General features: G+C 50.2%; 2 protein-coding genes across 6 annotated transcripts in view; one reads left to right on the forward strand and one right to left on the reverse strand.

The window, feature by feature from the left end:
• Window positions 1-1,233: 1,233 nt before the first annotated feature.
• Window positions 1,234-17,238, forward strand: Otub2 (OTU deubiquitinase, ubiquitin aldehyde binding 2). 3 transcript variants are annotated; one of them, XM_021179643.2, is made up of 6 exons: window positions 1,234-1,418; window positions 12,698-12,793; window positions 13,440-13,558; window positions 15,323-15,407; window positions 15,759-15,953; window positions 16,756-17,238. In XM_021179643.2, exons 1-6 carry the CDS (start codon window positions 1,416-1,418, stop codon window positions 16,960-16,962), a joined length of 705 nt encoding a protein of 234 aa, XP_021035302.1. In that variant the 5' UTR covers window positions 1,234-1,415; the 3' UTR covers window positions 16,963-17,238. The 3 variants fall into 3 exon arrangements, with proteins under 3 accessions (XP_021035302.1, XP_029340442.1, XP_021035303.1); XM_029484582.1 differs by lacking the exon at window positions 1,234-1,418 and adding an exon at window positions 1,507-1,653 and having other exon boundaries at window positions 16,756-17,014; XM_021179644.2 differs by lacking the exon at window positions 1,234-1,418 and adding an exon at window positions 5,170-5,499 and having other exon boundaries at window positions 16,756-17,014.
• Window positions 17,239-20,471: 3,233 nt separating this feature from the next.
• Window positions 20,472-26,780, reverse strand: part of Ddx24 (DEAD-box helicase 24) — an 18,764-nt gene continuing 12,455 nt past the window's right edge. For all 3 annotated transcript variants that reach the window (XM_021179386.2, XM_029484581.1, XM_021179387.2), the window contains exons 7-9: window positions 23,643-23,831; window positions 22,430-22,559; window positions 20,472-20,990 (exon numbers count right to left, since the gene is read on the reverse strand). In XM_021179386.2, coding sequence (XP_021035045.1) covers window positions 20,725-20,990; window positions 22,430-22,559; window positions 23,643-23,831 — 585 coding nt within the window. In that variant the 3' untranslated portion in view covers window positions 20,472-20,724. The remainder of the gene's footprint in view (window positions 20,991-22,429; window positions 22,560-23,642; window positions 23,832-26,780) is intronic.

Raw genomic sequence — 26,780 nt, forward strand, 5'->3', positions numbered from 1 at the left:
GCTGATGCAGAGGCCATGGAGGGATGTTCTTTACTGGCTTGCTTCCCCTGGCTTGCTCAGCCTGCTCTCTTATAGAACCAAGACTACCAGCCCAGGGATGGCACCACCCACAAGGGGACCTCCCCACCTTGACCACCAATTGAGAAAATGCCCCACAGCTGGATCTCATGGAGGCATTTCCTCTACTGAAGCTCCTTTCTCTGTGATAACTCCAGCCTGTATCAAGTTGACACAAAACTAGCCAGTACAATGCCTAACTTTACCTCTGGCTTTGACATATGCAGCACAGGTACACACACACACACACACACACACACACACACACACGAAAAATGCATTATGCATGCATCCCCCCACTTGGCGTTACACCACAGAACATTGGGATGCGTCTATTGTTTCCTTTGGTGGGGCTGACTGAAGCTGCCACTTAATTTGGTTATCCAGTTTTCTGAGGGTTGGAGAGTCATCTACCATTAGCTCAGGGGAAGAGCAAAAAAGTGTCTATCCAATATTATCACGTTTATACCACAGTCAAGTAGAACCATCTAAGTAGCAGAACCTGCTAAAATAGTTATGTGCCAGGTACAGGAGCCCACTTCTCCATACAACACTCACGATAGCTCCTTCAGGGGTCAAGGGCTGGCAAACAAACGTTAAATAATATTTCCTGTTTGATGTCCAGTAATAATGAGCATGTACACAGGGTGATTCACATACGCCTGATTCAGTATTGTGTCTTCTACACACCCCATACATCCCCAGAGCCACGTCCAACCATCTTGAACGTTCATTAATTCAACAGATATTACCTGGATGCCTGTCTGATTCATGAGTTACAAAGAGGTAAAATATTATTTGTAGATAGACAGCAGAAGGCAGGTAACTTAATGTCACTGGATACATATTTCCTAAGCACATGTCCTCTGATCTTGAGAGAAATATACTTATGTGAACTCGTTGATTAATTAATCAGGGCCATCTAACCTTCCAGATGACTTCAGTTTGCAGTTTTAGTTAAAAGTCCTTCTGTCTTTGCAAACCCGGGCCGACTCTCCTGATTGGGCTAGCTCCTTTGGTAGTTAAAAGCACTCTGTGTCTTTAAAAGGAGGGAGACCTCCTGTCAAACGGGCCCCAAAACACAGGCCTAAGGCGAGTGCAGTCCCACCCACTTTCTGTGACGTCTCGCGTCCGGGCCTCTGATTGCCGGCTTCCGACGTCAATCGCGGGGTGTGCGTCTTGCTGGGACACAGTGGAGGTCTGAGCTCCGGTCTGAGGGGCGGTCGGGTGTATTCTGCGCTCGCCCCACACCCGCGAGGCCCGCGCCGCCCGACCCAACGGCGGAGCCGCCCAGCGCCTCCCCTGGCACCCGCTCGCTCCTCGCTGGGGCGGGACGAGGCCCGACGGCTCCGGTCACTATGGTCAGTGGTGGCGGGATGGGAAGGGGGCGCCGCCAGGGCGCGTCTGCGTGCGCGCGGTCGGGCGCGAGGCTTAGCCCTTTCCACCCTCGGGATTAACACCGGGATGCGCCGCCGCGCCGTCCCATCAGGGACCCGCAGCCAGAAGATCCAGCCCGGGACTGATCCTTGCTGCCTCGTGGCCACTCTAGGTGGTCCCCAGGCACCAACTCTAAGTCCTGATGCTTGTGGCTGGCTGGTGAGGAATGGGATACCTCTGGGGTTGTGGTCTCTACTCTTTGTTAAGTAGCCCTCCTAAGCTTGCAGCCCACCCATCAGGGACTTAGCTACTACAGACTGACTGTGCCCCAGACAACCGTCCCCAGGGACGAGCGATCCGACCACCCCCGACAAGCCTTATGGTCCATTGATGTAAGCTCAGTTTTCTGATGGCAACAGGTCTGTAGAGTCAGGACACATGAAGAGGCTGGCCCCTGATTGTAAGAGATGAGTTAGGAGTCCAGGCAAACTGACTTAGAAGAACTTGCCAGCAGAACAGGCCCAGGAGATCCTGGGCTGGTCAAACCCAGGGCTCGGACAAGTGGGGAAACGGAGGCCAGACTAGGAGAGAAAGCTGGTAGGGACTGTGGTGGTGCGACAGCTAGGACTTCTGGACCCAAGCCTCTGGTCCAGTGTTGTGTGTTGCATCAGCCTACTCTCCAGGTTGCCATGGGATCAAGCCTCCTCCTATAGGGGGTTGGGTATGGTGGTTACCTTTTGCTATTCAACTTCCAGCAAAGGGCTCCAGGGAGCCTGACCATCATTAGATCATTAGTGCTACTAAGTGGCATCACTTAGCTCTGGGACCACCCGCTCTTTCTGTTTTGTTTGGTGATGCTGGGTTTTGAACCCCGGTTTTCGTGCATGCTAGATAAGGCTGGACTTCTAGATGACACTCCAGTCTGGGCTATGCCAATAGTTATAATGAGGAGTGTGGGGGGGAGGGGGAATGGGGAGGTGGTTTTTCAACTAGGGCCTTTGAAATCCAGAAATTGGCTAGTGCTGGTGCCCGGTTGTTTGTGCTTGGGTCACTGCCGGGCTAGGGTCGGAGTCAAACCTGTGCTGAGTGTGGATAGGTAGCCAGGGCATCTTCTTAAAAGCCATCCTCCTGCCCTGTGGGGGGGAGGGGTGCGGTGTGTGTGTGTGTGTGTGTGTAACCAGAAGCAGTGGGGAGGGACTGGAAGCACTGGTTTCCTGCTCGTTCTTAGTACCCAAGAGTTTGCCTGCTCTGCTGCTCCTGGAGAGTGGCCCAGGGATTTCTGCATTACCTGCCAGGGAATCGGGCTACTGAAATGACAGCTTCAGCCACACTGATGCTGGAGGCTGTGTGGCTTCCAGCCACCACGGGTGGTAGCAGACAGCACACCAGGCAGTAGGGGCTGGGACCCCAACTGTATAGCAGGATCTGCCCTGAACCCAGGAGACCAGCAGCTGGGACCCAAAGCAACTCCCTTCTGGGGAGTTTGGCTGTCTTGGAGATAGAGATATATACTAGTTAAAACCCACCAAATAGGACATCTGTCTGGGACTCATGAGGACAGAACTAGAGTCTGTTTACATGATGTTTATTATATACCTACTGTGTGTTGAGCACCATGTTAAGTCCTGAGGCCCTTTGGCTGATCAACTGTAATGTGTTTAAATGTTGGATGAGGCTGTATTGCATGGGTGGTAGGTACAGGAGACTGTCTTGGAACTGACAGCATCTTCCTCTGTTTCTATGTTGGCATCACTGGGCTGAACTTGAAGGTGGATGCCAGGCAGAAGCCATGAAGTTCTTGGCAGTCGGGGCTGCAAATGCGGAGGGGCTCACCTCACTTTGCGTGCTTTTGCTCTTGAGTGAGTGTGAGTATAGGCAGTCCAGGCACACGTTCCTGTCTGCCTCCTCTCATGCATTAAATCAGCCAATGCCAGCATCCTCAGCCTATGCTGGGGCAGTGGTAAGAAAGACATGACGCCTGCCCTGTTCCAGAGTTCATGCCCGTGAGCCAGGCCACAGCTACTGAAATATTGGCATGGCCTGAGTTTCCAATAGGGGCCTTGCCCAGTCTGGGAGCATGGCCCACTCCACTGGTAGGAACAAGCTGGAGGTTGTGTAGAAGAACTCAGGAAGGACTGGGGAAAGAGTACATCCCAGGTAGCAGGGAGATCGCCTTGGGACATGGTCAAGAGTGGGCATCCTGGGACGAGTAAGCAGCTGATCCTTATAGATTCAGGGAGACTGGGGGAGAGCAGGGCAGTGAGTCTGGGAGATTGGATGGGATCCGAGCATCTTGTGCAGGGCTTTGCATGCTGGGCTGTGGAGTTTGGGTTGTCTAACATTTTATGATGAATATGAAATGGTTGCTAGCTCTGTCTGATGCTGGGTCGTGGGTGGCCAGCTGGAGGGAGAGGCAGGCTTGCTCGTTCAGCATGCTTGCCAGAGCTTCTGCAGCAAAATCGTTCCACGGGAGAGACCCACAGGGACTGGTTTTCTGATGAGTCTAGAGGCTGGAGTCTCAGGTGAATGTGCAGGGAGGGGCACAGTCCCTCTGAAGGTGTTTAGGGACGTTCCATCCCTAGCTTCCCCAAGCTTCCGGCAGTAGCCTGACTTGTGACTTTGGAACTCACCCACAGATGGCTCTCTCCTGTGCGTGCGTGCGTGCATGCCTGTGTTTATACTCCTCTGTTAATAAGGAAGCCAGTCATTGGGCTGGTGACCTAGCCAACTCTATTGTGACCTCATCCTAGCTAATTATATCAGCGATGACCCTATTCCAAAATAAAGTTGCATTCTGAGGCCTGGAGCTCCAGCTTCAACAATTCAGTTCGAAGCACTCGGGATACATTTTAGCATACATTCCAACATTCCTGAAAGTGGAGATCTGGCAGTGACAAATGACAGGTGATAAGTGACAAATGACCCTTGTGGAGTTGGCATTTGAGTAGAGAGAGGGAGATAGCACAAGTCAGCCAGCGAGCCCACCTGTCAGATCCTGTCCCGAACAAGCAAGATACGGGGGTAGGATGGTGGGGGGAGGGGAGGGAGGCTTCTCCGCTGAGGTGGCCCACCCTGGAATTCACTGGACACAGCCTAGGAAACAGCTCACAACAGCCACATTACATCCCCATGGTCTTCTCTGCCATGGGCATCACCCTAGTGGAGACTGTGTCTGGTTACTCTGGGCTTGCACGCTTTGCACCGCACCCCACTGTCATTCTGCAGGCCTCGGGGCCTGCCCATGTGGACTCTCCACCGAGACCACAGCTTAGGCCACTAGAGTAGCAGTCCTCCCCGGGCCCTGCCACATAGCTGGTCACCCAGGTGGCCTGCCACCCTGAAAGGTGGGAACCCTTGAGAGGTTCCCTGGAAGGTACTCTCTAAGTGTAACCAGCCTATGGCTCTCTGCCATGTTGTGGGGAGGTGGGGGGGGTGTCTCCTACCCTGTCTCCCTGAGTGACACCTCACTCCCTTCTGTGCTATTATCTTTAGCAGGTGGCCAGCCTCGGGGCCACATCCTTAGCGTAAACATGCTCTTTCATTCTTTTACTTAGGCTGTGAGTTTTCCAAGACCTTCATCCTCTTCTCTTATGAACCCCGTCTTTACCCGCATCATATCCTCTCCTCTCCCGTGTTAGGTGATAAAGTTACAAGAACCCACTTCGCAGCCTGAACGCCGCGGCCTTGGGCTTCTGCCACCTAGGTCCTTCCTAGCTCATTATTCTTAAGTTCTGTTTTCCCATGGAGACCTGAAGCAAGGACACCCTGCAGCCAAGTTCTTTGCCACTTGCGGAGATGGTCCTTCCCTCCAGTCTCCAGGACCTCATTCCACACTTCCATCTGAGGCGCCATCCTCAGGACCTCTTCTGTGCCAGTTCCTGCCAGCGTTCTCACACAGGATCTTCTGGGAAGACCCCCACTTTACCTTCTGTTCTCCGTCTTGTCTTACCCACTCCAAAATCGCCCTCGGTGGCCTGTTCACAGCTGCGAAGGCTGCTCCAGCATCCACCTGGGAGGTGTCCCAGCTGTAGCCACTGCCCCATCCTGAAGCCTTCATGTCTGCAGGTATTAGTTATGGCAGCTTCGGCTCCTGACTCCTGGCTATGTCTTAGCCTGGTTGTATGGCGGTGATAGGTCATCACCGGGCCATTTATACGAAACAGCTTCATCAGGCTCAGAGCTTGGGAAGCTGGGAAGTTCCTAAAGAGCTTGGGAGGTGCCAGCATCAGGCCAGGGCCTTCTTGCTTTCTTACCATGAGGTAAGGCCTCGCTTGGCAGAAGGCAGGGCTAGGGAAACTGAGTCGACATGGGTACAACACAGAATCGTGATGTTAGTCCAGTTACAAAGGCAGAGTGCTGCCTTTTGATACTGTGATATTGGCAGTTAAACATCTGAGCCCAGCATAGTGTACTGAGGAAAGTCTCTGCCCGTTAAGCAGCCTGTTCTGACTGCTCATAGAGAATGTGGGGCTGACTGGGAGAGGAAGCCCCAACGGCACACTGGGCAGGGTACATTGCATCCTCCTTGTGAGAGATGGTGAGGGCTCTCAGGCCAGACCCAGGAGCTAGTGGGGCAGGGTGCGACAATGGAAGAGGGCTCCTGGATTTGGGGGTATACTCTGGTGGGTGAAGGGGTATCCTAGGGTCTAGAGAAGACTGGTGGGGACAGAGAGACAACAGAGTAATTAAGGGTGAATGAATCAGAAGGGGTAGTTTGGGTGACTGAGAGGTTGCCGGCTGTTTGAGGCTGGAGTCCTAGGGAGAGGTAAGGCTGGAGCTAAGACCAGGAGGCTGCTCAAAGATATTACACAAGTTCACATTATCTGAGGGAGGCAGAGGCCAGCTTCAGGAACTCTGAAAACAGCCAGCAACTAAGATAAGGGGTTGGAGCCCCACAGAGAAGGGTCATGAAGTAAGCCTGAGTGATTGTCAACAAAGATTAGCGTTTCCTGTTACCTAGCGTGGATATATTACCACGGCAGAGGTTCCGAAGTGTGACTCAGTTAAGGGGCTGAAGTGGGAGATTACGCTTACTTATCAAGGATTGCACAGAGAGATCACCACTACAGTCCCTACAAGAGGGAGGAGGGGAAGGTAAAGGGACCGTGGAAAGAAAGGTTACAAGGTGAGAGAAAGGGGTTATCCATCAGGGAAGGCAGACAGCCTTTAATGTGTATTTATTTGTGTGGGGATGGGGGATGGCAGGGGGTGAGGGCATGGTGCAGGCATGCCCTGGAGTATGTGTGGAGGTCAGAGGGCAACTTGCAAGAGTCAGTTCTCTCCTTCCACCACATAGGTCCCAAGGGTCTAACTCAGGCAGGGCGCTTGGCAGGCTTTAAGGATTGAGGACAGCAGCCTGCACTGCAGCAGAGGCCGAAAGGCCCAGAGAGCACAGCCTGGCCACAGCTTGTCTTTAGAGGGGAGGAGGCTGGATGCTGACTTCCAGTTGCAAAGATGTCCAGTGGTGATGGTCTGTGACACCACAGTTGTCCCCAGGTATTGGAGCAGGAGTGGGTCCTCCAAGGAGACAAGTCTCCCCACACCCATGGCTTCAGCCACCTCATTAATAATGGACTTTTGAACACATTACATGTGTATTCATATATATATATATATATATATATATACACATATATGTGTATATAACTCATATATATTACCTATATATTACACATATATGTGTGTGTATGTATATAATATGGATGCATATGTATGTGTATATATATATGTATATATACATATATTCATATATGAAGATCCATATCTGAATATTCATATATACATATATACAAATTTATGTTTATACATATATACATGCATACATATATATGTTTATATGTAATTCATACATGTGTGTATATATATATATATATATATATATATATATATTTGGATGTATGTGTGTTGTGTATCCCTGTGTATGTATGTGTTCATAATAGAGGATTGTACCACCCTGTGCACGAGTGTAGAGGCCAGACATTGACATCATATACCTTCCTCTATCGTTTTTCTTTTAAAAATTTAGCGCATGCATGTGTGTGAGGTATTCATATGAACCTGCCTCCTAGGTAGGTGGGCACACGTGTATGTGGATTTGCCTGCACATGTGTTTCTGCATGTGGGTGTCAGGAGGTGACACTGGGTGTCTTCCTTCTTCACTGCTTATTTAGACAGGGTCTCTAGCTGAGCCTGGAGGTTGTCGATTCTCGGTGGTCTAGCTAGCCAGCTGGCTGCAGGGATCCATCTCTGCCTCCTGAGGGCTAAGTTTACAGGTAGCTGCCACACATCAGTTCTGGGGATCTGAACTCTAATCTCCCTTGGGGAGCAAGCGCCTTGCTCACTGAGGCCTCTCCCTAACACCTCTAATTTCCGAGATGGGGTCTCTCCACTGAACCTGAAGCTCACTCACTGGCTGGACTGGCCAGCCATCAGTCCGGAGAGCTGGCTGCCTCTAGATCTCCGTCCAGTGCTGAGGTGTGGGTGCATGGCAGGGGCAGGTTACACAGTTGCTGTGTTAACAAAACTTGGGGCCTTATCCTTAAGCAGTGAATTCATTACCCATTCGGCTACCTTCTCAGTCCCCAAGTAGACATTTAAGTAGACACTAACTCCTTCTAGTTCCTGTGGGGACTCCAGGCGAGCAGGTAGGGCCAGGGTTCAACTCCGGGTGGCCTCTGACAAGGACGTGAGCCTTCCTAAAGGAGAGGTTGAGGCTCTGAACCTGCTTGGCAGGCAGGTGAGGCTGGCATTTCCAGCTTTCCCAGGTGCCTTGGGGTCAGGCTGTGTGGTGAGTGGTGGCACTGGGGCCTGGTTGGTGAGCAACTATGCTTAAGCTGCCTGCTGGGTCTGGTGGGCACTGCTGAGCCTGGGATGTGGGCATGCTCAGATGCACGACAGAATGGCTGGCTGGCAGATGCGATTTGTAGGCAGAGGTGTGAGCTGAGGTCTGGCTGTGGGTTTGGTCAGTGAAACACACCTCTCACCTCCACTGCTAAAATAGTAGCCAAGCCCAGGTGCTGCCTGCCCAGGTTAATTAATTAGCATCTATCTGCAAGCCAGCAATTAAAGAGCCAGTGTTTTTGCTGTGGCCTGGTGAAGTCTGACAGCACAGTCAGGCATGACCAGTCTGTGTTCTTTGCTCCAGAACAACCTGAAAGTCTTCAGCCAGAGTTTTACAAGCAAACACCAATTAATGTTAGCCAAGGTCAAAACCCAGAGCATTGTTCCAGATTCACGGACTAGTGAACTGACACGGCTCTTAGGTTCTTCCTGGATCTTGAGGCTGGACTCACCCAGGAATGCCAGTGCGTTTGGGTGAGGACTTGGGCCATTCCAAAGGTGTTTTAGGGACTTCCAGTGCCAGGGTGGAGATCTGCTTGGCACTAGGGTCACATATACACTTGGGGGACACTAGATGTCAACCCAAGACCCATCTACCTTCCTCCCTCCCTCTTCCCTACCCTTCCCTTGAGAGAGTCTTGCAGTGTAGTCTAGTAGCCCCAATTTCACCATCCCCATGCCTCAGTCTCCTGGATAATAGGATTACAAACTATTATCACCACACCCAAACATAGCTGGTTTTTTAAATAGTAAAGTTAATCTGTGTGTGTGTGTGTGGGTGATAAAATATATATGTAAATTTAAAACATATAACAACTCCATTCTTTAAAAATACATCTCATCTGTAATCTGACTTGAAAAGACAATAGAAAGCAGAGGGGTGGTTTCCAAAGGTGGAGAGGTGAGAAGGGGGGTGGTACTTAAGGCTGTGTGCATAAAAATGGTTGAAATGGTATGTTTTGTGTTATGTACATTCTACCACCCTATTTTTAAAGGAATACTTTTCAAAGGACATGCCACATGGATCTTGGAGGTTGGGGACACAACACAGATTAGGGACACATGAGATGAACTTGGAAAACTCTGAGACTGAAAAGAGTGCCGCGTAACAGCTCACAGCTGGTCCTGATGTGTGGCAGCTGCAAATAGCTCTTGGGAATTTGTCGACGCAGCAAGCTTACCCACGATGCCAGGCCAATGCAGGCCCTGGGAAGCCTTCCCCGGTGTAGTGCCTCTCCCCTCAGGACTCCTCTCTGAGGGTGAATGGGGTACCTCTTTTCCTTGTCCCTCATGCCTTCTCAGAAACTGTCAAGTAAATATGGCTGGCTGGGCATCCTTCTGGGTTCCCTAGGCCCCTGATATCTTTATTTCTGGGTTTTGTTCAGGGGCCAGGATTGAGTGCTAGTTCATTAAATACCACTGGGGCGTTGTGCTCTGAAGCCTGTTGTTCAGAAAACCCGTGTACCGTTTTAAGGCAGCCATCTGTAAAAATACTTCTATAAACAAATAGTCATGAAGCAGGTAGCAAGGCATGAGTGAATTAACAAGGAAGCAAGAAGAAGTTTGGGTGAGCAGAACATGTGGGTCACCTTGCCATGCACACAGGTGTCAAGAGGGCTGTTCAGAATAACACTGCCCCATGGGGATTTGTGTCTTCAACATAGGGTTAGCCAACTTAACTGCACAGCAGCAGCTGTGTGCTATGTAAATGATGTCACACTTCCATGATTTAGAGCAACAGATAGTTATATATATATATATATATATATATATATATATATATATATATATGTGTGTGTGTGTGTGTGTATGTATATGTAGTTACTATTGATATATTAAATATATTGTTATATACATAATTATGTCTTATATATTGTATATTTAAATATATAAGTGTATGTATGTGTGTCTGTATTATACATACATACATACATACATACATACATACATACATACACACATTTATGAGGTCAGCAAAGGTGTCTTAGCCTAAGGATTTTTAAACCTGCAAATGAAATGGAGCTATTCAAGCTATGAGCCAGAGGTCTGTGGACCTTTGAAAGGGAGACAACTAGGAAGTGGGAAGGAAGAGCAGAAGAAGCAGCTGGTATCTTCTTAGCACAGGTAGAAGGCTCAAAGGAGGCGGAGGAGGGACTGTCTCACCCCTCTGGCGGTGGGCTCTGCTTTCCCGGTTTATTTTTTGCTTGCTTTGCAGAGCTAGGGATGAACCCAGGACCTTGTGCATGCCAGAGAAGCTCACCCGCTGTTCAGCCACACCCTCCGCCTGCTGATAGCTTTCAGTGGCTGTGCCCAGAGTCACTTAGGAACTGTCCCTTGATACTCTGCAGTATGCATCATACTCTGGCCAGGCTCTTGGACACACTGAACTCCCCCCTATCAGGAAGTGGGGGTGGGGTGGGGAGGACAGTATCTCTGGGGGTGCTGCAGAAGTGAGAAGTTGGACCCAGCCTCTGGGTGAGAAGGCCCCACACTGCCCTGGACAGGAAGCTCCCCTGTGGTCTGGCAGATGAGCCCTTGGAGAGCTCTGGCATCTGGGCTGTGCATGCCTAGGAATTTGATGTGTCTGAACTTCACACTGGCCTGCAGTAATCACTTCTAGCTCAAACAGCCTGACCTTGGCAGTGGGTATAATAATCACCGCCTCGTAAGAGAGCTGTGATAATTGAGATAATGCGGCCATATGAGCCTCTGCTCCGAGCTTGGCACACAGTGCCCAGTGACGGCACCAGTCACCATGTCACATAACTTGGGCTTAGGGTAGCAGCAGATCATCAGATCATCCTCCCTATGCTGGCTTTCAGCCTCAGGTCACAGGATGGCTGCTGTAAAGTAGACATTGCCTCAGCATCTTGTCTCTTTTTTATCCCAAACCCAAAGCTTTCCCAGAAGGCCCAGCAGACATTTTTATGGGCCTCCAATATGCCGATTTGAATAATCTGGCTTGTCAGCTTGTCCCCAGGATCCCCTGTACCAATCCTTCGAGAGCTGAGATCATAGGCAAGTTGCTCATCTAACGTGAATATTTTGGGGATCTGACCTTTGACCCTTACAAGGCAAGTGCTGTATCTACAGAGCCAGGTCCTCAGCCACAGAACAGCTGATTTTAAGCTGGAAACTCTCTCTCTCTCTCTCTCTCTCTCTCTCTCTCTCTCACAGAGAGAGATCAGAGATCTCAGAGATCTCTCTCTCTCACAGAGAGAGAGAGAGAGAGAGAGAGAGAGAGAGAGAGAGAGAGGCAGAGAGTGTATGTGATTGTATATTGTGTGTCTGTGCACGTGTACACAAACCACCACTGACACAAGTTAGAGGACAGCTTGGGAGAGATCTCCGGTGTGGGATGCTGGGATCAGTCTCAGATGGTCAGGTTTGTTAGCAGTCTGAGTCATCTCACCAGCAATTTGTTTGTTTTTGGTTTTTCGAGACAGGGTTTCTCTGTGTAGTCCTGGCTGTCCTGGAACTTGCTTGGTAGACCAGGCTGGCCCTCGAACTCAGAGATCCACCTGCCTCTGCCTCCCAAGTGCTGGGATTAAGGGTGTGCACCACCTCTGCCCTGCAGCCCAACACTTTGTATTTTACTCTGCAGAGAGCACCATTCCTGGGTGGCTGGTGGCAAGAGTACATGGCCAGCTGGCTGAGCCCCAGCCCCTGAGCACCCTCACCCCAGGCCTGGTAAAGAAGCATCCCCTGTCCTGTCTCCCACCTGCTTCCGTCCTTCCAAGGCTTGGAGACCTTGGCTCCCACAGGCATGTGCTCAGACTTGGTTCTGGCCTTGATTCAGACCTGAGCCCCACTGGTAGGCAGTATGAGAACATATCCTCAATGCCTCGGCCCTTGTGTAAACTCAGATTGTTACCCATTTCCTGGCCCCTCACACATACCCTCCAGTGCCACATGGGGTCACCTCACAGCTAACCTTCAACCCTGTGGCATTACTGGCTTTTGTATAGGGATGGGCATACCCCTATATTGCCAGCATGTGGTGATGCCAGGCTTGACACAGGATTCGTGTTCAGGAACTGGAGGGGGGAGTGTGTGTGTGGGGGGAGTAAAGGAAAGAATGAATGAGTGAATGAATGAATGAATGATTGAGGTGGAAGCGTACCCCAACATAGAGATTATTAAGTCTGAGGTAGTAAATGCTATGAAATGAATGTTAGCAAGTTATAAGGTTGGTTCTTTATAACCAGGTCACTTAAAGATGGTGTCAGTCCTGATTGTCCCTGCCCTGGGACCAGGGCCGTTCAGTCAGGTCCCTAGGATGCTGGCTGGTCACATGCTCACACATCCCTTGAGGGAACAGGGCATGTTCTGGGTTATATGCCTGGTTGTTTGGAGGCCATCAGCTCTGTGAGTCCTGCTGGTGTCTTTGAAGCCAGCTCAGTGTTTCTTCTTTCTCTTTCAGAGTGAAACATCTTTCAGCCTAATATCAGAAAAATGTGACATTCTATCCATTCTTCGGGATCATCCTGAAAACAGGATTTACCAGAGGAAAATCCAGGTGGGGCAGAGGGTCAGAGGGACCAAGAACCTAAGCAAAGAGGGCTGGGGTCGGGAGTAAAAAAAGGGGCAGCTTTTGAGAGACACAGAGTTCGGGCCAGGTTCCTATGCAAACTGAAACATACTTAGACCATTCTGACATTGTGCATTTGCCTCAGAAAGAGAGCCTCTCTTTGTGGGAACACCATACATTGTAAAGCCAAGCACTGTTCTAAGAGCTTGAGTCTTCTTTATGAATCCGTGTGGCCTGGCACTCCTCACACCACTGAGAAGCCTTTACAGGACTGCCGAGGTTGCTTAGTGTTCTGCAGCCTTCCTGTCACCCACCCCACTCAGTTGCCAGCTTCCTCCAGGAAGCCTTCCCTGACTGACTAAGTCTGGTATAGATGTGTCTGACCCAGGACACCCCAGCTCATGTCCTCAAACTCTTGTCACTATCGTCTAATTCTGTGGCACCTCCCCCAACCGAAGGCTGGCTGGTGCCCAGGAGCTGACATCCTCTGTGTCTGACACCTCAGTGTATTGGTGTATCTGTGGGATGGATGAGGCTGGGAACACTAGGGTGACAACTGTGGGCCAGGCCAGTGACTGACCCACACCAAAGTCACTACTGCTGCTGAGGTCCACGTGTCCTCCCCTCTCCTTAGGAACTCAGCAAAAGATTCAGCTCGATCCGGAAGACCAAAGGAGACGGGAACTGCTTCTACAGGGCCTTAGGCTATTCCTACCTGGAGTCCTTGCTGGGCAAGAGCAGAGAGATCCTCAAGTGAGTGGGGCCCGTGTAGACGCCTCTGCTTTTCTGTGCTGGACCAGGCTCCTGTAGCTGGGGAGCAGTCCAGTAGAGATGGGACTTGCTTGGAAACCTAGCTGCCCACTGTGCTGGTGTTGATGGCGGCCTAGAGGCTCGGAAGGTGTCCGTATCTGTCTGACACTTTCTTCAGCACTGCCTCTTTAGGCAACATTGGGTGGGCACTTGGTATATACTGCAAAAATGGAAAACAGATGTGGTAGCGCACAGTAGAACCCTGTTCCAAACACCAACACGAGATAGAGGAGGTGGTGGAGGGAAGGGAGGAGGAGGGGAAGAAAAGACGAGAAAGAAGGAAGAAAAAGAAGAGGGAGAAGAGGAAAAGGAGGAAGAGAGAAAAAGAAAGAAAAGAATAAGAAAACAATGACTACAGAAGGAAGAAGCTTGTTCCTGCTGGCCTTTGTCATGTTCGTGTGTGTGTGTGTGTGTGTGTGTGTGTGTGTGTAACAGAGAGGACACACTGTGGTGTGTGCAGAGACCTGAGGATAACTTTAGGAGTCTCCTCTTCCCTTCCACTGCATGGACGGGCAGCCACTTTACCAAGCCCTCTTGCTGGCCCTTGACCCCAATAGAGAGTGAGGACAGCCCAGTGCCAGGCTGGTCCTGAGGTTAGTGAAGAGCTGTTTTACTCAGTGGCCAGGTCAGGTGCCTCATCATGCTCCTGAGGGCCCTGTGGCTGGTGACAGGAAGGGGCTATGCATTGGAGGGATGAGTATTAGCAGCCAGGGGACAGGGGTTGAGGGCAGGGAGGCCTGACCTGATAGGTGAGCATGCTGGTGTTAGGAGCCAGAGCAGAGATCTGAGGGACAGAAGCACATGCTAGGGTCCATGACATTCTCACCTCACATAGGTGACATCCCCCAGCCGCCTGGAAGCATAGTGAGGACTAGACAGGAAATCCTGAGCTCTCAGGATTATTTTTAAAATTGTATTTACTTATTGTATGAATGTTTGCCTGCATGGATGTATGTGTCCTCCGTGCCAGAAGAGATCAGAAGAGGGCATTTGATCTTCTGGAACTGGAGTTACAGGTGGTTGTGAAGTTGTTCTTGGAACCAAACCCAGATCCTCTGCAAGAACAAGTGTTCCTTAACAATGAGCCATCTCTCCATCTGGTTTCCAGTTCGGTTGATTTCCATGTACCTTTGCCCATTTGGGTTTTAGTAAGGGATGCTAATGCTAACTCCTGCCTGAGAAAAAGGTCTTGAAATAACAGTTCATTAGCTTAAAGTGGGCCGCAAACCGGCAGCTCCCAAAGAGGGGCATCCCGGGGGCCTAACAGGCCCTGCCCAGGTAAAGTGCAGATGGGGGTTGGCTGTAGAATAGGCTGTCAGTATAACCCTGGGCTAATGATGGGGAGATACATCCCTGTGAGGAGCAGTGTCGTGGGCAGAGGCCAGCAAATTTGTGACATGGGAGGAGTTGTTCATCGCTCTGGAGGTCCCTGTGAGGGAGGGGTTGAACCGGGAAAGAGCTGGACATGACCAGGGCGGATAAGTGGGACCACAGATAGCTTAGGGAGGAAGCTTTTGAAAGGGAATGGCCATAGCTGGGGGAGAATGTTGCGACGGCCTCAGTTTCTTCATCTGAGAAATGGAGTCATCTACAGCAGGGAAGGCAGCACATGTGGAAGTGCTTCTGTGATGCTAGTATGGACTGGGCAGTTGCCTGACCCAGCAGCACCCTGTTTCCCCTGTGACCATCAGGTCTCCTTCCCTCCAGGTTCAAAGAGCGTGTGCTACAGACCCCTAACGACCTTCTGGCTGCCGGCTTTGAGGAACACAAGTTCAGAAACTTCTTTAATGCTGTGAGTTCACCTGAGCCACACAGGTTGAGGACCAAGGCCCTCCACATGGGCAGAGCAGACAGGAGCAGACAGGCTGGAGGTCCTCAGCCCGTCCACAGCTCTGCAGTTGGGGCTGGGACGGGGCAGGGTCATTTCCTACTTATGGGGATATGTGAATACAGGGGACCTCAGCTTGGAGGACTGTCACCCTCTTGCCCTTCTGAATGTATGGTGGAAGGGGACTCAAGGTCAGGGCCCTAGATGTGTCTCTGAGCTTCAACACTAATACTTGCAGTCTCAAAATGAGGGACCCCATGGGGTGTCGGGGGCAGGTGCGCGCCGGGTCTGCCCTGATGGTTGGGCCATGTTAAGTTTTACAGTGTGGTTGAGCTGGTAGAGCAGGATAGCTCAGTGTCCAGCCTGCTGAAGGTGTTCAATGACCAGAGTTCCTCGGACCGAATCGTGCAGTTCTTGCGCCTCCTCACGTCGGCCTTCATCAGGACCCGAGCCGACTTCTTCCGACATTTCATCGATGAGGAGATGGACATCAAAGACTTCTGCACTCACGTAGGTCCCTAGGGTCCTCCTTGGGGATGGAGCTCCCAGCCTGGGCTTTGTCTGTCCCTTACACACTCCAGGCCCACTGTTTCTGCTCAGAGGAACACCCTTACAGTGCCAACTAGAGAGATTAGCCCGCTGGAGACATCTTCCTTGAGTGTCCTGAGCTCTGAGGCGTAAGCAGGCTGCTTGTAACCCCGGGGAAATGTCTCTGGGATCGCAGGACTTGGGACAGGTCTGCTGCTGTACTGCAGAGTAACAGCTCCTGTCACATTTGTCTTATGGTGGCTCTTGTTTCAGATGTATTTATCAGGAGTGGCCCACATGTTAAGAAATGGACAATTTTCACATGGCTATCTGGATTTTTTGTTTCAATTAGGAGGTACTAGGCCCCTAACTTAAATGGTGGTTACCACAGGCACAAGAGCAGCTGCCCTCTGTGGGATACACATGCTGACCTGCCACAATCTCTGCCTCTCTATTGTCTCTCCAGCATCAGGACTCAGACCCAGGCTTCGGCTTCTACAGGCTTATACTCGGAAGCCTCTACCTCAGGGTCCTTTTAGTTGTATGTTTTTGATGCCAGCCTGAAAGATTCCTTCCTCTCTTGCACATTCCGTCAAGGGGTCTGGAATAAAAATGGTTTCTGCTTCATTTTCTGCAACCCCAGTAGTGTCGGGCTGTGTTGCTTCAGTGACAGGTGGGCCTCACTAGCCTTTCACAGAACAGACAACTGTGATCCTGGGAGCCAGGGCTGCACGTCCCCCCTCGCCCTAGCCTCCTGACTAAGTATTTTATTTTGGCCTTGCAGGAAGTAGAGCCCATGGCCATGGAGTGTGACCACGTGCAGATCACAGCCCTGTCGCAGGCACTCAACATTGCTCTGCAGGTGGAGTACGTCGACGAGATGGACACCGCTCTGAACCACCACGTGTTCCCAGAGGCTGCCATCCCTTCGGTTTATCTGCTCTATAAAACATCCCACTACAACATCCTTTACGCAGCCGAGAAACACTGACTACTTTTGGGCCATGCCGGAGCCCGTCATCTAATGGACTGCATTCTGAATGGAACATCCTGCCTTGGCAATTTTTTTGAGTGACTTAGACAACTAGGAAACATATAGCCTCTTGGGTAAAGCCACACTGAACTGAGACCTGTGCCCACTATGGACTGTGAATGACTTAATAGGAATTTTAGTATTTATTTTGATAGATGATATAATGCCTGCTAACTCTGGACCACAAGGCCAGAAACTCTTCTCTCTGTACCCATTTACTTCAAGAACCCCATTTACCTGGAAGAGGTTCCTGACAGTGCTGCTATGTGAAATGGGGACTATCGGGCTTGTCCTCAGCCAGGGCAGTGACCATACAGGGGAGAAAAGCTCGGGCCAGCTGTCATGTTCAGGTGACTTACCAGACCTATGCAGAGTCCAGCCAGGCTATGTCGTCGGGTGGGTCATGGTAGCCTGTCTAAATGTGAGGACGTGTATACTTTCATTCACGGTGGCTATACTTGCCCGTCCCCTGAAGGAAAGAGGGAACAAAAACATAAAGACTTTTCCCAGACCAGAAAAGGACTTTAACCTTCAGCACGAAGCTCAGGTTGTGAGGTCGGGACCAGAACTCCTGACTCTGGAGGACAGGCCCTCTAGGGTTCTGCTGTCAATCCCACCTGGATAAGGCTTGCCAAGGACTAGGGCCTGTACCCGAGTTAGTGTGTCCCCGTCTGGGACCAAGGGGCTACAGCTGTATATCCTTCCCAGTGAACAGGGTCTAGGTATTCAGCTGGGCATGTGCAGTTTTGACCTGGAAGGACTGAGGACAGGTTTCCCAAGGCTCTTTAGTTTTCTTCAGCCCAGCTTCATAGGCAGTTAGGCAGGGAAGGACAGACAAGCCATAGACGTTGGCAGCAGGGACATTTCCTCCTCTGCACGTGCCCCTTAATAGCCACTTACCCTGCCTTGCTGCCTCACCTGAGGACACACCTGGCAGCTGCTAGCCACACCCTCCTCTGTAGGATAACCATGGGGCCACCCCCTGGTCCTTCCTTGGTTACAGGGCTCCCCTCATGCTTCACTCTGCAGGAATCAGACCGTTGGTGCTACTGGGAGGGTCTGCTGACAACCTACACACAGGGCTGGAAGCAGGATCCTGAGTCTTACACAATTCAGATTTGTATCTGTCCTTTTGTTTGGTGTAAGCCAAAAGCACCAAGATGTCTGGGTAGTGTGCAGTTTCCAAGACCCCCTTTGGCAACACTTAGATCCAAAGGTTCCAGCTAAGTGAGTGTCTTGCTGGCACACGGGTGTAAATCTGCCCTTTCAATGTGTTCAGTGTCCCACGGTGACCTGGGTATCTATGGCAGTTGCCCACAGCGTGGGCCCTTATTTCCACTACTGTCTTCAGCCAGTAGTCTCCATTTCCAGGCTTAATATTATGAGCACAGGATGCCTGACTGATGGATAGCCTGGGCTGCTCCAGGGGCATGGGCTTGAAAACATGCTAAAACCTGGCCGAGCATAGCAGTTTTCTGGCTCTTTCTAGAGGAAACAGTGGAGCGCAGGTGCTGAGAGCTCATCTTTAAATTCCTCACTCTCCCAGAACAGCCAGTGGGGACAGTATCAGCTCGGTGCACCTGCGATCTGTCTTCTGAGAACAGATGCAAGTGCTGGGGCCAGCTGCCCAAGTTCAACTGTGTGACCTTGGTCAAATCCCTTCACCTTGGAAGCAAAGAAGCATGCCACCTTGGAAGTGAACCAGGTCTAAGAGCCAAGTAAACAGCCAGCCTGGGAAAGTGGGGCTTGGGGTTCCGTGAGTACCCAAGGCCAAGCCCTACAGCTTCCCTCAGAATTAAACGTTTCTATAAACAACTGTCAGTCTGGCTTCTTACTGCTGAGTAACTGGTTATGTAAGGAAGACCACCACCGGCTTCCCACAGGGCACTCATGAGGGGACTACACTAGAAGGACTGCCCCCAGTCCCCTCATTTAAAAAGCAGATGCAGTAAGCTCTGCACACTTGACCAGGGCCTCGCCATACTAGGTGGGCACAGATAGGATCTCAACACTGACTGAGTGCCTGGCACCCCACCTTCTGCTTATCAACTCAGCTGACAGCTCACAGCATCATTTGCAAAGTGGAGGCCAGCTGGGCGCTCTCAGCCAGGTCAGGAGAAAGTGGGGTCATGGAAAGGGCTCAGATTATTGGACCTCACTCAGAAGAAAGGTGCCCTGAGTTTCCCTATGTCATATGGCTGTTGGGTTGCACTGGGTAAACCTTAACCAGTAAGTGTCCACTTCCTTGACTCCCCCCCCCCCAAAAAAAAAGATACACTATGACCTCATAGACAACCAATGAGACTTTAAATCAATAAAAGCATCTAACAGCTAGGACTGACTGACTATATTCCTAGCTTGTGAGGATGTTGAGGCAAGAGGATCCCAGTTCAAAGCCTGCCTAGACACTGAAACCATTCAAACTAAAATGTAGGAGCAATGGGTCTAAGCACTTGCCATCCAAGCCTAGCAACCCAGATCCCCAGAACCAGGTAAAGGTGGCAGGGGGTAAACCATTATCTCCATGCGTGAACAACCACCATCTTCCCTCACATACCATATTAAGTTAAAAAAAAAAATTGGAGCTGGGGGGGGGGAGGGGGTTGGCGTTGTCGAGACAGATAACCAGTGATAAAGTGCCTAGCACATGAGGCACAGAGGGTTAAAAAGCACCTAATACCAGGCACTCAGTCAACAGTGACATCAGAATCCATGTCTCATGGCAACCTCCCAACCTTGCTGAGAGTTGAGGAATACCCCGTTTCTTAGCTATTAGGATATTTAAGGATGCCTGTGTATTATATTCAAGTCCACAGTGACTCCTCAAAGCGAGCATCGGAAGCAGGCCCGTGAACACCTGTCTCAACATCCAGGCTAAGCTGTGCTTCCCTAGGCCTGAGAGTTACTTAGCCAGACTGACTGTGAGCTGGGCAGCATGGACCAGTGTTCCTGCACTGCATGTACGCTAGGCCCCAATGCAAGCCTGGAGACCTCCAGCCCTGGAGCTCTGCAGCACAAGTGTGGCCAGCACTGCGAGGCAGGTAGGCCAGAGCACTGAGCTGTTCTTCAGAGAACACAAAGCCATACTCCAGGATGGACACAGGGTAGTTCAAACTGAAAAGTCCGTTTTACAAAAAAGCTACGACCGCAGAGTCGTGTCCAGTGTACTCTCTCTTGACCCTGCAGGTTTGTGACAGCTTTGTGAGCTTTGTGTGGGGGTGTGTGGGGGTGTCAGCAAGATCTTCCCTGTCCATCTTCCAGGACAGTTAAGGTACAGAGGGTAGTGTGACAGAGCAAGGGAGCTGGTATTATATGCTGTGGAGAAGGACAGGGACGTGCTGAAGACCTGACAGAACTGTGATGGACTCATGCCAGGGGCCCATGACGCCATTTCCCCTATCAAGGAAACAGCATTCTGTCTGCCCAAGGGAAATCTCAGTCAATGATAAAACACTGCAACACCCTCATGATGTCTCTGACTCCTACTTGGTTTAATCTGGAAAACAAGGTGAGCACAAGAAGCCTGCATACACTGACTACAGACACACAGCATCACCTGCCACATTTAACTCCACAACATGTGTGCGGGAGGTCTTTCCTGCTAAAGGATGGAAGAGCGGGAGGTTTGCGCAGGTGGATGGTGGAGTGAAAGGCAAGGAGGGGAAGCCTTTTCAGACAACCGGAGGATCTCACTGAACAGTCACCACATTGACCGGGCAGTTAACTCGTGCTTGATCCTGGCTGTGATGGTGCCCGGGGTTCTTTTGGCTTCTTCCTCCTCCTCTTCTGCCTGGAGAGGCAGCTCAGCGCAGACTCGATATTCCTGGGGGCCACCGCAGGCTGAGGCGGCCTGCCAGACTGTGTGGGGTATCTGGTCTTCAGGTTCTCCTGGAAGAGTGGCTGGGAGAGCAGATGGCGTAGCTCCTGCTTCAGCATCTTCATCTGCTTCTGTCGCCGACGTTCTTCTTGCTGGTCAGCTTTTCCTCCTTGAGACACACAATTGTAAGATCATGTTTATACAGAAATACTTCCTCTAGACTAAATTTAGCTGTGCTGGCTTGTCAGTTCAGATAAGTGGATAACTCCTGTTTAGGAGGGATACAGTAGATCACTGTTCGTCATTGTTCAGGAAACCAGTAAAGACAGAAACTCCTCAATTTACAGGTAAGGCAACTCAGGCTTAGAGTCACATAAAGGCCACAGAATAAACTCTCAGAGATCAGAACTCACATGTGATTGAAATCTGCTCTCCTCCCCGTGTCACACGCTGCCTCCTGTGGTATGACGACCACAAATTCCTTGGGAGATTGTGCAGACTGACTCTCCAGTTAGCTCACCAATGCTGTTGAGTACATGCAGAGGTGGACACAGCCCAAGTCCCTGCCCATGCCTGACCTCAGCAAGGAAAGGTAGAGGCTCACATCTCTACTGAGCCCCAGACCTGAGCTACAAGGAGGAACACACTGTTGGCAAACTCCTTGCTCCTACACTGAGCAGCAGTCTGCCTGGGAACTTGCTCAGTGGGTACCGAGAAGTCAACACCTCAGTTAAACTGCACTCCTGGTATGGAAGAAGGGGCACCAGCTGTAACTGCTGTCATAGGCTCCAGATCCAGTTTTCAGCTTTACTATGCAGGGCCATGCAGCCCCTCACCCCTGGTCTCTTCCTGGGCTTCTGGCCCACAGACAGAAGAAGGTTTAGGCAATGCCTGGCGGTAGAGCTGTTCTGATGTACAAATTCCTTCTCTCTGTGAACCTTTTTTGTTTTGTTTCAGTTTTTGGTTTTTTGAGATATGGTTGTCTATGTAGATCTGGCTGTCCTGAAACTAGCTCTGTAGACAAGGCTGGCCTTGAACTCACAGAAATCTACCTGTCTCTCCTGGGATTAAAGGCCAAGTCTACCACTGCCTGGCTCCGTGCACTCCTCTATCTCTTTATCCCTTATGTAAAAGGACAATCGCTCCCACTCAACTCATGCCCAGAACTTGGAGAAGTTATAAGTGAGACACGAAGGTGCTGTGCTGTTCAACATCAATTACCATGATAAATGACGACTTAGCAGTGCCATATACTTCCTAGTTTTCAAGCATAAGTGGATCTAGTTTAGTCTCCTTTACTCAACCTTGTTGGGAGGTACGGTCTCATACATGAACGAAGAGGCATAGTAGACGGCTAATCATACAGTAAAAGACAGGCTGCATTAACAAGGATACCCTGCTTGTGATCTGTTCCTAGTAATGGAGTCCAAGGGCTGTCCATGAGGCTGTCAGACAGACAAGAAAGGCTCAAGGTATCTGGCCCATACAGAAGAAGCAGCCATAGGACAAGAAAAGGGAACCTTGCTGCTCCTGCTGGGATCACAGAAATACGGATGGTCTCAACCAGGTAAAAGCTAAAAGGAAAGCAATCCCCCTGCTCAGACGCACCTTTGTACATCTCTTCTTCTAGCTCAATCTCTAGGGCCGCCGCTGCCTGCTCGATCCATGAGTTGTGCAGACAAGCCTGGAAGTTCCGGTATTCAGCTTTTTCAATCTGTCGGGCTAGACGGATCCGCTCCTGAGGGGGCAGTAACACAAAATATTCATCTGATCAAGAGTCTGGGCCTCTCAGCAAACTTTACTGAAGCAGTTCTTAAGTTGTAATGTGATCAGTGACGAGTGAGAAACAATGCAGATTCTACTGAAACCCTTGCCCAGGTTCCTGCTAACAGCCTGGGTGACCATCACAGCCACAGAAGCCTGACCAAATCTCCTTAAAGCTCTGTCTCAGGTGCCAACTTCTATGTGGCCCAGAGTGATCTTGTCTCCTCTTTCCTCAATCCTCTTTCTCGTGGGTCTTGAGGTCACACTGCAGTGACACAATGCTCTGCTCATCCTGACATGGAGAGAGCATGTGCAATGGGAATAAGCACGAAAATGGAGTCGCTCCCAGCATTCTTAACAGGAATTCTCTATAATCCCACCTCTACCAGCCCCATCTAAATCCTTACACAATTAACGCTCTTGCCAAAGTGGTGACACACCCTTAAACTGCCCCTTGTCTTCACACCAATGCCCGTAGTAACTCCATCTTCTCTTCGCCCTTCTTTATCTCTGCAGTAGGACGAAGGCTCTGCTCCCATCACAACCACACACCTATCAGGCCCAGTGCTCCCTGGACACCTCAGCGTGCTGTGGGCTTACCCTATACACACTGGTGAGCCTCGGGAAAACTACCCCATATTAGTCCCTGATACACTGGGGCCCGGGGTACACAGGAAATAACAGTGAATGTTCCTGAGTTAATACAAATGTAGACAGCAAGTTTTACTGTCCCTGCTTTAGGGCACACCAAGCCTTCAGCATTTACCTTGCTGTTCACAGCTCTCTGACAATGTCTATGGCTGAGCTCACTGAGCTGTCTACTGGAGCAGAAGCAGGTGGAGATTTCAGGACCAGATATCAGAGTGATTAAGGGACAAAACACACTTCTCTGGTCACTCCCCCTTTCTGCTTTTCTCCCAGGCTTGGCACTTCCAGCCTCTTAACAAAAGCCACTGTCTAGCCATCGGCAGAACCATTTCTCAGTCCCCTAGGATAACTTCTGGTCTCAGAGTAAGGTGCTCTGTGAGGAGGCAGTATAGTGGAGTTTAACTTTTACCTTGACCACGTCCATGTACTTGGACTGCACTGGGAACAGTGGGATGTCCTCATCTTTCTTGAGAGTTTTGTAGATCTTCTTGAAGTTGATCACATCCTCAGGCCCAATCAGCATCAAGCTGAGGCCTTCACTGGCAGCACGGGCAGTCCGACCACTTCGGTGGATGTAAATCTCTGAGGTGCGAGGCACCTGTCAAAGCAGCAGTGAGGATCAGCACACGGACAGGGTCCACACTGCTCTTGCCCTCGGGGCACACCCCGAAACTGGCTCTGTTTTCTGCAGGACACCAATCTCCCTACTCTGTGGAAAAACTTAGCCCTTCATTCTGACACACAGACTGCCCCTAAGTTAATAGTCTAGCTACTGTGCAGGCTCTGCACCACTACAGCCTCCACAACTGTTCAGCTCTTCACACTCAATCTGTTTATCTGCTTTTCTCTCATCTTCTCCACTCTCACTCCTCTTGTGACCAATACCGTCTCTCTGAATCTCCACATATTCTTCAGCTCTGCATGACCGATGACAGTACATTTGTAACCCAGTTACTGCGTGACTGCTTTAGGACAACCAACTGCAAAACACTTCATATGTGGTGGTCTGAATGAGATGTTCCCTGCATTTGAATACTTGGTCCCAACTGGCAACTGGCTTTTTTGTTTTTGTTTTGTTTTTTGAGGCCTAGGAGGTATCTCCTTGCTGAAGAGTCACTGGTGGCAGGCTTTGAGCTCACAAAAGCTGGGTCCCATTTCCAGTGTACCCTCTTTGCTTCATATTTGCAACAGATCTCAGCTGTTGCTCCACCCACTTCCCACCTGTTAGCTCTCCTCTCTTGTCAGGAGCTCACACCCTTTGGAACCATGAGACAAATAAACTGTTTCTTCTCTAAGCTGCCTTGGTCATACTGTTTTACCACAGCAACAGAAATGTAAAGAAGACAACATTATCCTAGACATATAAAATACTTTATCACTGTCAACATATTACAGGAAACGCACACTCACTCAGATCCACCACTTCTTCTAGGTAATCTAACTCAATGTGGGAGCCAGGATTCAGACCAGGTTAACCCAGGACAAGCTATATAGCAGGCATGCTGTCCACTAGCAGCATGGCACGGGTACCGGTGCTCCTCTTCCCTGACGCCTGTAGCATCCGCCACTAATGCCGTGCAGTAGGCTCAGTGTCACTATGAACCGTTTACCATGATTCCTCCCATGACTCTCTAGCCTTCAGCCACCCGCTCCCAACTGACTCCGCTGGCTCAGCACTGCTCACCTACTCCTTTCCCAGCAAAGTCCTCTTCTTGCTCCTGCTTACGTAACCAACCCTGTGTTTGTTAGTTTTTCTTAATTTGATACAAGTTACAGTCATCTGGGAAGAGGAACCCTCCACTGAGAAAATGCTGCCATCAGATTAACTGGCCTGTAGATTAGCCTGTGGGGCATCTTCTTGACTAATGACTGATTCCGTGAGAGGGCTCAGCCTCACAGTGATGACTGGGGTCCTGGGCTGTACTAAGGAGACTGAGCAGCACTCCTCTATGATCTCATCTTCAGCTCCTGCTTCCAGGTCCTGACCGGACTTCCCTTCATGCCAACTGTAAGCTGTAAGGTGAAACAAACCCTGTGCTGCCCAAGTTGCTTTTGGTCATGGTGTTTACCACAGCAGAAGAACCCTAAGATATGTCCCAATCATGCCTCCCTCCACACACTCTATCCCCCTCTGCATATCCCACTTCTCCATCCTGGAATGCCAGCATCTTCTAGAAAGCACTCAGCACCCTCTCAAATTGCATTACATGTGATAATTTTCTAACATTTCCTGCCTTACACTATGGCAGTGGTCATATTTCACTTTTCCTCTATAGGCTGTAGCAACTGCTTAGGGGCTGGAGCTATATTGTGTGTTCACACTATCTTCTACAACAGACCCAGTCTCTCTGTTCCAGAAACCCGCTACTCTGAAATCTATACCCTCAAAAGATTTTAAAAGCAACTGAAATAAAGATGAAAAGTACTAAAACCATCCTACTCGATGCCAGGCTTTCTACACTTATACTGTGGTAGGTGTCACCATCCACTCAACTTGGTTCTCAAAACGATGCTATGGGGGATGTGTGGCAGTTGCTTCCGGTTTATAGATGTCACTGAAATGAATGGTCCCAAAATACCCGTGTGTGTGGAGAGCCACAGATGGAGGCTCAAGTATCAGAACTTCCTTCCCAGCAGTTAGGTGATCTGTGCCCTACCCACCGCCTTAACTGGCTGTTAGAACACATATTTCAGGGTGTGAAGGGAGCTCTGTGTTTTAAATCTGCCTGCAGTTTCTGAGGATAATCACAGCATCCCACATGGATACTCAGGAGGGTGTGAAGCAGATGTAAATTATGTGAAACACCACCACAGCGGACATGGCCTGGGGTGGGGGTGGGGAGGGCTCTCACCTGCCCAAAGCCAGCAACACTAAAGCATCAGAATTGTGTTCAATTCCTGGCAGCAGGATCTGGAGCCATGCTCCCAGCTACAACTACATGCTACGGTTGGCTTTCTACAATCACTAACGTTATTGCTACTACTAACCCAGAACACATAGTCAGTGTTTCCAATTTGGCTGCCCAGGTGTCCTGGTTTGAATATGCCTGGCCCAGGGAGTGGCGCTATTAGGAGGTGTGGCCTTATTGGAATAGATATGTCACTGTGGGCATGGGCTTTAAGACCCTCATCCTAGCTACCTAGATGTCAGTATTCTGCTAGCAGCCTTCAGATAAAGATGTAGAACTCTCAGTTCTTCTTGTACCATGCCTGCCTGGATGCTGCCATGTTTCTACCTTTATGATAATGGACTGAACCTCTGAACCTGTAAGCCGGCCCCAATTAAATGTCCTTTTAAGAGTTGTCTTAAAGTTTGGAGCTGTGTCAAAAGGATGGACCATCTAGATTATGGGATGGAACCCTGCCATATCCAGGGTTCCATCCCATAATCAGCTTCCAAACGCTGACACCATTGCATATACTAGCAAGATCTTGCTGAAAGGACCCAGATATAGCTGTCTCTTGTGAGACTATGCAGGGGCCTAGCGAACACATAAGTGGATGCTCACAGTCAGCTATTGGATGGATCACAGGGCCCCCAATGGAG

This window comes from Mus caroli, chromosome 12, assembly GCF_900094665.2.
Source record: "Mus caroli chromosome 12, CAROLI_EIJ_v1.1, whole genome shotgun sequence".
Lineage (NCBI taxonomy): Eukaryota > Metazoa > Chordata > Mammalia > Rodentia > Muridae > Mus > Mus caroli.